General features: G+C 40.3%; 1 protein-coding gene across 3 annotated transcripts in view; it reads right to left on the reverse strand.

The window, feature by feature from the left end:
• LAMA3 (laminin subunit alpha 3) overlaps positions 1–14,139 on the reverse strand; it is a 90,603-nt gene that overhangs the window by 49,868 nt on the left and 26,596 nt on the right. For 2 of the 3 annotated variants that reach the window (XM_064379328.1, XM_012445048.3), the window contains 7 exons: positions 12,573–12,679; positions 8,386–8,436; positions 7,663–7,814; positions 3,945–4,055; positions 3,728–3,839; positions 3,343–3,510; positions 1,276–1,472 (listed from right to left, as the gene is read on the reverse strand). In XM_064379328.1, coding sequence (XP_064235398.1) covers positions 1,276–1,472; positions 3,343–3,510; positions 3,728–3,839; positions 3,945–4,055; positions 7,663–7,814; positions 8,386–8,436; positions 12,573–12,679 — 898 coding nt within the window. Of the gene's footprint in view, positions 1–1,275; positions 1,473–3,342; positions 3,511–3,727; positions 3,840–3,944; positions 4,056–5,926; positions 6,309–7,662; positions 7,815–8,385; positions 8,437–12,572; positions 12,680–14,139 lie in introns of those variants that run through there. The other variant, XM_012445049.3, reaches the window with a different exon arrangement.

Consider the following 14,139-nt stretch of genomic DNA (forward strand, 5'->3'; position numbering starts at 1 on the left):
CATGCCACCATGCCCAGCTAATTTTTAAAAAAAATTTTGGGCCGGGCGCAGTGGCTCACGCCTGTAATCCCAGCACTTTGGGAGGCCGAGGTGGGTGGATCATGAGGTCAAGAGATCGAGACCATCCTGGTCAACATGGTGAAACCCCGTCTCTACTAAAAATACAAAAAATTAGCTGGGCATGGTGGCGCATGCCTGTAATCCCAGCTACTCAGGAGGCTGAGGCAGGAGAATTGCCTGAATCCAGGAGGCGGAGGTTGCGGTGAGCCGAGATTCTGCCATGGCACTCCAGCCTGGGTAACAAGAGCGAAACTCCGTCTCAAAAGAAAAAAAAAAAAAAAAAATTTTTTTTGTAGAGATGGGGTCTCACTACATTGCCCAGGCTGGTCTCAAATTCCTGGGCCCAAGCAATCCTCTTGCCTCAGCCTCTCAAAGTGTCAGGATTACAAGTATGAGCCACTGCACCTGGCCTTATTGTTTTAGCATACAATGTTCACATGAAAAATATGAACTATAAGCCTGGGTGTGGTGGCTCACGCCTGCAATCCCAGCACTTGGGAGGCTGAGGCAAGTGGATCACCTGAGGTCAGGAGTTTGAGACTAGCCTGGCCTACATGGTGCAACCCCACCTCTACTAAAAATACAAAAATTAGCCAGGTATGGTGGTGCCAAAAAAAAAAAGAATATATATACATATATATACACACACACACACACATATATATTTATACATATATGTAAAATATATATATTTATTTTATACATATACAAAAAATATATATATGAACTATAAAATCCAGAGTTCTAAATTCTGTCATTGCAGCTTCTGTATGTGGCCTGTACTTTAACTTATTTCCTATAAAGCAGATAATGGCTTAAAATGTCTTTGCTAGGGTGATTATGATAATTATGTTTACGTATCCGACACAAAAAGTAAATTACTGAAAACATAATACATAATTTGAATTAATTACAGTAATATTAATTTCTCATCTACTTGGCAACGTTATTCCTCCACTCTTTGAGCCAGAGATGCAGGTGAAGCAGTTTGCACTGCTTTGTCTGTGGTTTAAGTTCAGAATCTTTTCTGGTAGCTGAAGAGTAGAAACGACTATGGTTTTGTACTTAATGCCTCATTCTTGTCTGATCCGGGTGTGAGGTGGTATAATCAGATGTACAAACAGGTGCCTGGCTATGCCACTTTATTAATAATAAAGATCCCTTCTCCTCTCATCCTTATTAATGAAAGTGTGCAGCTTCAAACTGTGAACTCACCTGGATGGCTCCCAAAGCTCTCTCGTTTTCTTGGTTCAAGCCAGTTGCCTGCTTGGCTCGGGCAGCTGCCTCCTGCAGCGCAGCACGAAGATCATTGAGTTTGGCTTCGTATTCGTTTAAAGAAGCCCGTATACTGTCAGCAAGCCCACTGTTTTCCACCTGATGGATTTTCTGCCAGGTCTTTATCCGGTTCAGCACTGTAATACATCACTTCATGTTTTCTACTTGACAGATGGGCATATTGAAGCTGGGTTATAAAGACTACAGAGGGAGAATTAAGTTTCTACTCATTTCATGGTTTCCCTTGAACTTTGGAGGGGATGGTAAAGGAAACTCACATTGACACAGACCTGCTATGTGCACTGTACATGCTGCCTCATTTAACTTCCACTGGAAAACAATAATTATCATTCTCATGTTTTAGATAAAGAGATGGAGGCCGAAAGAAATGAGAGGACTGACCCAAGGTTTCATGGCCAGTCAGGCTTAGGACTTGAACATGAGCTGGCTGTAGGGTGTACAGTGCATGCTCCTTCCACTGTGAATACTGCATACTTACAATTAAAAGTCAAGACTCGTATTCAATTAGAATGATACAAATTTAAGCAAGAAAACTGCTAGTGTCTACATTTACCATTGATCTATCATTTTATTAAAGAATAAATACCAGTATCTGAAAAAAGTAAGCACCAAACTAACATTTCTCAGTTTTGAGCTAATGAGGCATTTTCTCTAGTCAAATCTTTTGATGTTTTCTATTAATTTCTAGTATATCCTTTTTCTATTTGTTTTTGTAATACAAGTGTGAACATCCCTTATCTAAAAAGCCAAAATCTGAAATGCTTCAAAATCTGACATTTTTGAGCAATGACATGATGCCACAAGTAGAAGATTCCATATCTGACCTCATGCAACAGGGTGCAGTCAAAATGCAGTCAAAAGTTCGTTTCAGAGGCTGGGCATGGTGGCTCACGCCTGTAATTCCAGCACTTTGGGAGGCCAAGGCAGGCATATCACTCGAGGTCAGGAATCTGAGACCAGCCTGGCCAAAATGGTGAAACCCTGTCTCTACTAAAAATATAAAAATTAGCCAGGCATGGTGGCAGGTGCCTGTAATTCCAGCTACTCGGGAGCATGAGGCAGGAGAATAGCTTGAACTCAGGAGGTGGATGGTGCAGTGAGTTGAGATCACATCACTGCACTTCAGCCTGAGTGATGAAGTGAGACTCTGTCTCATACACACACACAAAAGTTCATTTCATTCACAGAATTATTAAAAATATTGTATAAAATTACCTTCAAGATACATGTATAAGATGTAAATGAAACATAAATAAATTTTGTGGTTAGACTGGGGTCCCATCTCCAAGAGGTCTATGCAAATATTCCAAAAGCCAAAAAATAAAAATAAAAAATCTGAAACACCATCTGGTCCCAAGCATTTTGGAAAGGGAAACTCGATCCTTAGTAGTGCTAGTATCAATTTGTGATTCAAAAATTCAGTAGTGGTGAGGGACCACTAATGATAATGACATAATGAGAAAACCGGAAAGAGGTGAACGAGAATCAGAAAAATGCTCAGAAGGAAAAAGAGGCAACCATATCTAACTTTTAGAAGAAACTTTTTTTTGCATGATGGTAAACTGTTGTATTCTATAGCCTCTTGGTAACTTGGAGAAAAGGCTCTGGGTCTCCTGGGGGCTACCAATTTTCACCACGTGATGCTCTAACAGTAATATTTGCTGAAACCCATGAGGCCTTCCACCTTGAGATGATACCACTGCACTCCAGCCTGAGTGATGGAGTGAAACTCTGTCTCATACACACAAAAAAAGTTCATTTCATGCCCAGAATTGTTAAAAATATTGTATAAAATTACCTTCAAGATGTGTATAAGATGTAAATGAAACATAAATAAATGTTATGCTTAGATGGGGTCCCATCTCCAAGAGGTCTCATTAAGTCTGTGCAAATATTTTTTTGCGGGGAACTTTACATTGTACTCTGCACATTGTATTTCAAATCAATTAGAACGGATTGGATGTAAGAATTTGGGAGCGTCCTTACAGAGCTGAGACTCCCTTCTATCAGCTTCCGCTTCTCTCAGGTGCTTTTCAAAGTTCCGGTTCCGCAGCTCCGTCATCATGCGTTGGGCTTCGGCCCATTCTCTGGAAAAGTCACCTGAAGGCACGTTGTTTCCCTCTCCGCCTGTCCCAGAGATCTGCTTCAAGAGAACTAGGAAACATCAAGCAGTTTATTAAACTGGGAATTCTGGGCTCCAGTAGGCCACTTAAAAAAAAAGGCAGAAACTTTTGTGGAGGTTTTGTATTAGTTTTTTAGTATCAGTATGGGATTCTTTGCATAATGTTGAAATCTTAAAGGGAATTATTTTAGTGTACAATGAAGATTATGTAACCAAAAAAATGTAATTGGGCTTAGTAACTCTACTTACTGTGCACATTGCGGATGACGTTTTTAATCTTCATATCCAGTTCTTTTGCACTTTGGGTTGCCCTATTAACATTGTTGTATAATGTTTGTGCTTTTCCGGAATTTACTTGAGCCTATGTGAAAGATAAATTGATTAGGAACAAATTAAGTTGATGAGGACAAATAAAAATACTTTGAAAGCGAAAAACCTCAAAAGTTAAATGAACCTAACACATTACCTTTTCTTGCAAAGTCTCAAATTCCCGATTCAAATCACTCAGTTCTCTTTCCAGGCCTTCTAGTTTTGATCCATGATTTGAAATGGCAGAACGGTAGTTGTGCAACTGATTCTGGAAATAAAACACAAATGAATGTCACTTTACAGTATCAATTTAGACTAAGTGCTGTCAACCTGGTAAACAGGGTTATAAATGAAGAGTCATTAGGCCAGACTACTGTCAGTTTCACACACACACAAATGTGGTTCTTTGAAATAAGTTACATAAGGAATCTGTTTTCTGATGTACATTGTGATACGGCTCTAAAATAAAGTAACAAATGTGACAAATGTGAAGAGACAACAGTTACTTCACTGGAATTAATTACCTAACCTTGTAGAAATGAGGGCGATACTACTTACCTGATTAATTTCCAGATTCTATAATAAACATAGTTTTTAAAAACCTGCTGTTAACCTGACAACACTAAAAGCAATGCATATGGCTACTTGATTGAAGGAACCATTAGGAATCTGTTCACTGCAGGGAACTCAGAGCTCGTGCAGTTGAACATCATATTGCAAACGAGAAGATGGAAGCCCAAAGAAGTCGGGTGATTTGTCCATGGTTGTATAGCTTATCAGTGACTGCTTCAGGACCACAGACTGGGTGCCTTGCCCTTTCTTTAGGCTAAATTGCCTCATTACTCTTAGACTCTTAGACACTGCTGTACGTAATATCTATAATAGTGATTATTTTCAATTTTTTGGAAAAAAGTATTAATCTGTTGAAAAAGTTCACAGAAAAAATGGCATTATTACCTCAATATGTATGTCAGAACCCGTGTTGGGTAAAAGAACACAGGCTTTGAAGCCGAGGTCCAAACCCTAAGTCTACCACATAGTAGATGAGCCTCACTAAGCCTTGCTCCTCCATTACTAAATTGGGGCTTATAATATTTAGTTGCAGGGTTGGTTTTAGTGATAAGTGAGCTAATGTATTTTAAAATGTCATGTACACATGGGCATTCAAAAATGTTACTTCCCTTCTTATATTTAATCTTTCTTAATTTTTGCATGTTTGTGTGAAATGGCAAGAAGATAGTTCTATTTTAACTTTAGCATGGGGAAAGGGAGGCACGTCATTACACAGATTGTCGGCAGAACACCGGGATAAGAGGTGGAGTGGATAAAGCATGGTCTAGGGTTTGCTCTTGATTTGAATTCTTCCCCATGTGGCAGCTGTGTGATTTTAGGCAAGTTGCTCAGCTTCTCCCGGCCTGTTTAATGAGGATAATACTATGTTCCTCATGAGGAGGTTGTGAGACTTGAGTAAAACCCTTAGCACAGGGTGTGGCACATGGCATGTGTGCAGAATGGTGGAGGCTGCAGGGCTGTGTGGATTTCCTCAAAACATAAATGCTCTCCCCTCCTCTTTTCCATATTAAGCCTATAAAACTTGGACTAAAATTATCCAAGAGGATAGAAAAGACTCATTTTTTTAGAATCATCTTTTGCTACATATACTCAGCTATAGCCACTAGAATCAGCCCTCAACCCAAAAGTACTTATTAAACTTTCCCTAAAGCCTTGTTCACGGTATCTAGACTAGAGCTGATCTCATCTGCTGAATTCTTTTGCTTCAATGAGTATATTTGTTCATTTCTATGATTTTCAATTGGGTCTTTTCATATCTACCTCTTCTAGTTTGATTTCTGGTGGTTTCCCCCCTCAAATTTCCTAATTTCTTCTTCCTTTTATTGGGTGTTATTCTGCAAAGTAAATTTCAGATTGTCCTATCGTTTTCATTTTATCCGAAGTGAACTCATCTCCTGACTGTTGCTTCTGTTGGGTGTCTTTCTTCTTGCCTGTTGACAATGCTTGCAGGCTCATTCTGGGTGGGAATTCCCCTCTCTCTGCACTCTCCGGGCCCTGTCTAGTGCACTTATGGTTATCACCACGCCCAGTGGAATCCCCCACCCGCGGTCTAGGACCGGGCCTTACTTTGGCAGTTGAGGATCTGTAGACCATGGTGGCGCTGAGAGGATGTCACATTCCAGCACAGATCCAGGTCTGTAGATTTGTCCTGCCCCTGTAGCTTTTCTAGGCTTTCAAATGGCCATCACGCAACAGTGAGCCTGGGGCAGTTTCCAGGCTGCTTTCTAGTCCCCATTCATGGGCACAGCATCCTGTTTCCCCCCAGGGAGCCTTATTCTGCCCTGTGGGGCACTTTAGGTTCTATTATTTCTCAGGATACCCGCGCAGCCACCTTCCGTCCAAGTGTACTCAGAGCATTCACCCAAATGGACCACATTCTGAGCTATGAAACAAACCTCAACACATTTAAAAGAACTAAAATCATAGAAAGTGTGTTCTCTGACCATGAAAGAGTTAAATCAGAAATGAATAACAGAATGTTATCTGGAAAATCCCCCAATTTGGAAATTAAATAACACATTTTTGTTTTTTTGAGACGGTGTCTTGCTCTGTCACTATCACCCATGCTGGAGCACAGTGGCACCATCTCAGCTCACTGCAACCTCTGCCTTCAGGGTTCAAGTGATTCTCCTGCCTCAGCCATCCAAGTAGCTGGGACTACAGGCACTCGCCACCACGCCCAGATGATTTTTGTATTTTTAGTAGAGAAAGAGTTTCGTCATGTTGGCCAGTCTGGTCTCGAACTCCTAGGCTCAAGTGATTCACCCATCTTGGCCTCCCAAAGTGCTGGGATTACAGGTGTGAGCCACCATGCCCAGCCAACACATTTCTAAATAACACATGGGTTAAAGATAAGTCACAAGGAAAATCAGAAAATCCATAGAATTGAATGAGAATGAAAACATAACATTGCAAAATCTGTGGGATACAGCTAAAATTGATGGGATTATATGCTTATGTTAGAATCAAGAAAGATTTTGAATCAATAAAATAAGCTTAAGGAACCAGAAAACGAATAGCAAATTTCACCCAAAGCAAGCACAAGGAAGGAAAAAAAATGGATAAGAACAGAAATCAATGAAATTGAAAACAGAAAAACAATGGATAAAAGCAATGAAATAAAAAGATCAATAAAACTAATAATACTCTAGCCAAAATAAGAGAAAGAGATACGACATAAATTATCAATATCAGAAAATGAATGAGAGGGCATGACTACAGACTTTGCAGATGTATAAAGGATAATAAGGGAACATTATGAACAATTTTATGTCAATATATTTGGTAATTTAGATGAAATGGACACATTATTTGAAAGGTACAAATGACCAAATATCACTCAAGAAGAAACAGCCCAAATATTGTAGTCTTATGCCTATTCTTTGAAAATTAAATTCATGGTTTATTTTAAAAAACCACAACGTCCAACAAAGAAAATGCCAGGCTCACATGGCCTCAGTGGAAAAAATTCTATCCAACATTTAAAGAAGAGTTAATATCAATTTAACACAAACCTGTGTTTGATACTTCTGAATGCAAGATACTGAACTAAATAAAGGCTCTATGAGAAAAATTAGCCTGGAAATGTTCAGTAAGTATTGTTCACTTAGATGTGCTAGTTTTGTGTGTTCACAAAAATGCTTTTCCACCAGGAAAAATCTTATCTTCATTTGGATCAGAGGAAGGAGGACAATCCCTGAGCCTTTTCAGGAGTCAACCTCTCCCCTCCTGCTTATGGAGAATCCACTCTTGCACCATCTCCTCCCCACGTGTCTACTCTGGGCCACACACAGGGGATTTACCCTCAGGTCCTTGGCCTGGGTCTCCACGTGCCTCATCTGCTCCAGAAGCCCCGCGCTGACACCCAGGCCCTGCAGCTGAGACTTGACCAGGCGGAGCTGCTCGCCCATGGTGGCCAGGTCGTTCAGGAGGGTCATCACACAGCTGTCGCAATCTGTAGGGGCCACAATCAAAGGCAAATGTCCTGCGGCTGGAGCCACGGGAATGTGAAAAGAGCGCAAGTGCTGTGCAGCCCAGTTGGCACACACACAGATCACCATAGGGGACAACCTCAGCCCTGGCCTTCTCAGGGAGGGATGTGGTTTCTGAAAAAGGGAGAGCCCTATGCACAGGGAACATTTTAGAAATGGAGATTCCATGCAACTTGTTGGTCACTTTATACATGAGGAAAATAATAACAGCCTTCATCTATGGGATGCTTGCAATTTACCAGGCATTGTGATAAGACATTTACAAGTATTTCCCTAATAGCCCTATGAGGTAGGTCTTAATTATTATGTTCACTTAGCAAATGATGAAACTGAGGCTTGGAGAAGCAGAGGCACCTGCTGAAGGTCATACAGCCAGTAGTCAACAGAAGCTGATTTGACCTTAAGTAGTCCTCTTTCCACTCCTTCCACCTGTACTTTCCCAAACTGGAAACTGCATGACCCAGCATGGGGCTCATATATCTTAAAGAAAACCCCACAACTTGGAAAGGAGGAGGAGGGGCTTTCATTTCTCACCATCACATTCTTCTGCAGGGCTGCTATCTTTGGGTTCTTGGTTTATGCAGTCTGAAATCAGAAAATAACCAAAGAAGACATTGTTATTAAATTTACTCTTCATCTGCTCTTTAACTTGGCTTTCAGAAAAGCCAGTTTTGCAAGGTTTTATTAAGTCAGTGCAAAAGTAATTGTAGTTTTTGCCACTACTTAAAATGGCACCCAACTACCCGGCATCACTAGCTCTTCCTTTTTTTTTTAGACGGAATCTCTCTCTGTTGCCCAGGCTGGAGTGCAGTGGCATCATCTTAGCTCACTGCAATCTCTGCCTCCCGGGTTCAAGCAATTCCCCTGCCTCAGCCTCCCAAGTAGCTGGGACTACAAGCGCATGCCACTGTACCTGGCTAATTTTTTGCATTTTAGTAAAGACAGGGTTTCACTATGTTGGCCAGAATGGTTTTGATTTCCTGACCTCATGATCCGCTCGCTTCAGCCCCGCAAAGTGTTGGGATTACAGGCGTGAACCACTGCGCCCAGCCCACTAGCTCTTCCTTTTCCCTCCCTCACCCATGCCAGCGACCAGGCAGCTTTCTCATCTCCCAGCAGGCTCACTGCAGGAACTTCTTTTGTGGCCTTCCTGTTATATACTCAATTCCTTCACTACAAAGGTCAATTCTATAAAGGGCCAAGCCTCTCAGTCATTCACATTAAGGCTTTCTTCATTGGATAGCCTCCTGTATGTTCGTGCTGCTTCTGGCATCATTTAAGAACATTGTGCAAACATTCACTGAGCACCTCTGAGCATTTATGGTGTGCCAGAGCCCCATGCTAGATGCTGGAAATACAAAGATATCAAGACAAAATCCCTGCTGCTCTGTGATTTAACAGTCCCATGAAACATGGGGGGCAGACAAGTTACAAAACGGTGTAACAGACATGTGATAGAGACGGGCATACAATGTCAGTGGGCCCATACTACCAATACAGCACATATAAGCTGAGTTTTGAGGTTCTCAGCTACAGTAAAGCCTACTGGTCAACACTGGGCATTCTTGACCCCTTCCGCGCCTACTCTTTTCCCCATGCTGTGCATTTTGACACTGACATGTCTTCTCATGTCCCCCTGAACAATCTACTTTCACAACAGCAAAACTCGAAGCTTAACATTTTCCTGGACGAGCTGCAAGAGGTTTTTATATCTGTTATTCTCAGGAGCCAATAATATTCCACTCTTTGTGTGTGTATAAATACATTTTAAACCACATTTACTTTTAATTGTAAAAAATGATATAAATTAATTATGGAAAATTTGGGCAAGTCAGAAAAATGAGATAAAAGCATCATCATTGATCTTGCCATTCAAAGACAATGTTCCCTTTATATATATTTGTATATATTTTAATTTATTATATATAATCATGGGTTTCTTTTATTCATCCTTTTAAAAAAACCTTACTTGCTTTTTTTTTTTGAGTCAGTTTCACTCTTGTTGCCCAGGCTGGAGTGCAGTGGCATAATCTTGGCTCACTGCAACCTCTGCCTCCCTGGTACAAGCGATTCTCCTGCCTCAGCCTCCTGAGTAGCTGAGATTACAGGCATCTGCCACCACACCCAGCTAATTTTTTGTATTTTTTTGTATAGAGATGGGGTTTCCCAATCTTGGCCAGGCTGGTCTTGAACTCCTGACCTCAAGTGATCCACCTACGTCAGCCTCCCAAAGTGCTGGGATTACAGGTGTGAGCCACTGTGCCTGGCCATTTGCTCTTATATGCATATATTGTGATATTTTTATTTCCTCAATTAGTCTGTAAATGGCTTCTGGCCAGGAAGCCTGGTCTTGTTTCCTTGACAATTTTCAACACCACTTTGAATAGTTTATGGGGGACTAGGCTTCTCTGGATGATTGATTTATTAGTGGAATTTTCCCAAAAAGCTTGCATTTTGACCACCAAGGAATCTGTCCATTAATAGTTGAAGGAAAAAAAAAAGGAATTAAAAAAAAAACAACTTGAACAGGAACAAGCAAGTCTCATATATGAGCATTTTCTTCCATTTTGGCAATAGCTACTATCCTCATGTCAGTTTGCTTATTTTTGTTATTGGCGTGGGGGAAATGAGGGTTGCAGAGCATTAGTCTGGTGAATAAGATGCCAGTGAAGTTGAAGCTTCTTGAATACCTCCAGTGACAAGAGAAATTGCCTCCTTTTAAAGCAATCTGTTTCATCTTTAAACATTTGACACTTCTTCCTTAGAATGATTTAAAATAGAGCTCCCTCTTGCTTCTACTCTTTTCTGTACATTCTGTCCCTATGTCTCAGAGAACAAGACCAATCCTTTTCCACACGCCAGCCTGACAAACATGTCCTTACCATCTCTTCCTTTCACTGTCCTGGTCAATCCTTCCTCATGTGACTGTTCCATGTCCCTTCGAAGTCTTACTCTCTTTCTGAACAACCATAGCTGGTCTACTGTCTTCTAAAGACATAACTAACACTCACGTGAAGACTTACGTGAGCAATGTGCCATGGATCCTGGCTTTAGACACTGGAACTCGTTGAAAACAGGACGAGCTATCTTAGGGGCCACACCCCCTCTAACCTACCCTGCACTTACTGCTGATGATAACCTTAAGCCTTTTTACACCTCCTGCTACTAAGCCAGTTGCCACTTGTCACATAGCTAAAGGTTTATTTATTTTTTCCACTCAACTATAGGATCATATCCTCATCCTTAACATCATTTTGTCTGCTTAGAATTGGCCCATCATTCCAGACTGTTGAGGCCCTTTTGAATTCTAAATGTGTCATGGGAGGCACTTACTATTGGAGAAAACCAGGGAATTTCACCTCAAAATATGGCACCCTGGTATGCTGATTATTTTAAATTAAAGGCCCTTGGAGACCAGCAGATGCCCAAAGAAACTTTACTCTGAAACCCTCTTATCTTCCCAATGTCCAGACTTGCCAAAAATGAAAAACTACTTCTGGTTTCTTCCATGAGTTTTCATTAACTTAACTCATATTTCAGGAAGAAAGACTGAAGTCTGTCAACACACTTGACACCTGGACAGACTCTTGTCACAAACCATTGTCTGTTCTGTGGGCCCAAAAGATTTTGTCCCAGGCCTCACTGTATGTTTTCCAAGTCCATTGAATCAGCCTAAAAACCATTTACCTTTCCCCTTAAAATCATCCATATTTCCACATCTCTCTTTCCCCTAAGAAGGGTACATAAGCATCTATACCCCAGTGGGTTATTAGGTAATCATTGTCCTGTGATTCTCCTGTGTTACACACATTAAAATAAAATTGTGTATGCCTTTTCTTCTATTAATCTGCCTTTTGTCTGTTGATTTTCTGCAAACTTTCTGCAGCTGAAGGGGAAGTTTACCCTTGGTCCCTTTACTATTCTTCCCAACTTTGTGTCATCTGATAAATGGGTAGGCACGCTTTCTATATTTCCATCCAAATAAAAAATGTGGAGCTGAGGATAAAGTCATGAGGCATGATAATAAATACCCCATTCTGGACTGGCATTAACCAACTGACTCTGCATTCCTTTGGGAATAGTCACTTGACCAGCTGGAATCCACACATCCAGGGTTTAATTCTTCGACCTGTCCATAAGTATGAGATGAAAGATTTTATCTAAGTGTTTGGTGTTATACTACATCAATAGCCTTTTCCTGATAAATCATATTAATATTCTGTCAAAGAAGGAAGAGGATAGTCTTCCTTTTTGTTCCAAGTTGTTCCTAATAAACCCATGCTAACTCCTGCTGATTATCTTTTTCTTGGTGTATAAAATTCATGCCAATTGCCCATCCACATCCCAGAGCATGTACTGTTGTAAGATAGAATATTTTAATTTATTTGGACATACATAGGAAAGCTAATGTGATGATAACCCTACAATATCAAAGGGAGATCTCAGCAAAATTGCCAAAGTAGGATCTGAAGTTATTTTGGTTAAAATTAGGTAAGTTTTAAAAACAATTCACTTTTTTTTAAAAAAAAAAAAAAAGTGAATTGAAGCAGGTTATTCACCAAAGCTGAAAATACTATCTAAGCATTCCTAGGGTTGTGAAAACAATGGGATAACTTGCTGGCTGGAATTATGCATCCTGAAAATGTGTGCTTGGGTTCTTAGGCTGTTATGTTATACCAGCTTTATAAATGCAAGTTAGCAGAGGTGTGGGTCGACCTTACCTCCAGTCAGGGGATCACAACTGCCCAGCTGGCCATTGCTGTTACAATTGCATGGTTGGCAGCTACCTCCGAATTTCTGGGGATTCCCAAAGTATCCTGGTGCACACCTACATGAAATATAGATGGGAGGAGAAACACCCAAATAACACATCATTTATCCCACCCAATTTTCTCAATCTCTAGCTCTCTGTTTGGGTTAAGGCTGACATAGATCTGCAAGAATGAATATTTCTCAATACAGAGGTATTTACCCCTTGAATTGCCTCACAGAAATAAATTTGATGTAAGATTCATATAATTTCTAATTTTTTTGGATGAGGGAGGACTATCTTAATATTTCCTATTGCATTCTTTCTTTTTTCTTTCCTTTTTATTTTTTTAGACAGTCTTACTCTACTCTGTTGCCCAGGCTGGAGTGCAGTGGCACAATCATAGCTTACTGCAACCTCAAACTTCTGGGCTCAAGCGATCCTCCTGCCTCAGCCTCCCAAGAAACTGAAACTACAGGTGCATCCCAGCATGCCTGGCTAATTTTTTAATTTTCAGCAGAGATGAGGTCTTACTCTGTTGCGCAGACTGGTCTTGATCTCCTAGGCTCAAGTGATCCTCCTGTCTCAGCTCCTTAAGTGCTGAGATTACTGGCATGAACCACTGCACCTGACCTGTACTGTGTCTGCATAATTCATATCTGCACTAATTGCTGCAGTGCTGTATATAATGAGCTTAAACAACTGAGAGTAGTTACAGCTGCTACCTTTGGCCCTGAGCCTTTGTTATTCTACATAGTATAGTAATGAGAACTCACTCCTGGTTTACAAGATTAAAGATCACATTTCCTTGATTCTTAGATTTTTTTTTTTTTTTAAAGTCAAATAAGCACATGTTAATGTCCTGGAGTTGGGATGTCAATTACAATATTTCCATTAACAAAGTTCCACTTCCCATCCAGTCCCCCTCAAACTGCCATTAAACTGATGTGTAGTGTCTTATCATCAATGGACTTGATAGACTCAAAGACATATGGTATTTACCTCATTTCCCAAAATTTAAGCATTACATCAAAAAAACACTAGGCAATTCCAATATACATTACCATGTACTTCCAATATACTTCACCAATGTATTACTATGGATAAAGTGGTGATATAATGTAAAGGATCAGAAAGATCTGGCTGGACTCCTGCCTCCACTACTTACAAGTGTGATCTTGGGCTGCTGCTCTAACCCTCTGTGCTTCTGTTTCTTTACTGGTCTCCCCCCAAGCCTCCATTAAAATATAAGCTCCATGAAGACATGGGGTTTTGGGCTGTTTGGCTCACTGATTTATCCCTAGCACCTAGCACATACTAGACGACAGAAAAATATTTGTTGAATGAATAAATGATTGGACTAATAAGACCTATTTTGCTCAATGAATGTAAGAAATAATGTAATAAATAATTTAGCATAATGTCTACACATAACAGACACTCAAGGGTAGCTATCATTATAAGACATGACAAAATATTCATCTTCTAATTGGCATCATTTGAAATTATTGTAAGAAAACAGAAGGCTCATGTATTCT

Source organism: Aotus nancymaae, unplaced genomic scaffold, assembly GCF_030222135.1.
Source record: "Aotus nancymaae isolate 86718 unplaced genomic scaffold, 86718_ANA_hifiasm-v0.15.2.pri h1tg000020l, whole genome shotgun sequence".
Classification (NCBI taxonomy): domain Eukaryota; kingdom Metazoa; phylum Chordata; class Mammalia; order Primates; family Aotidae; genus Aotus; species Aotus nancymaae.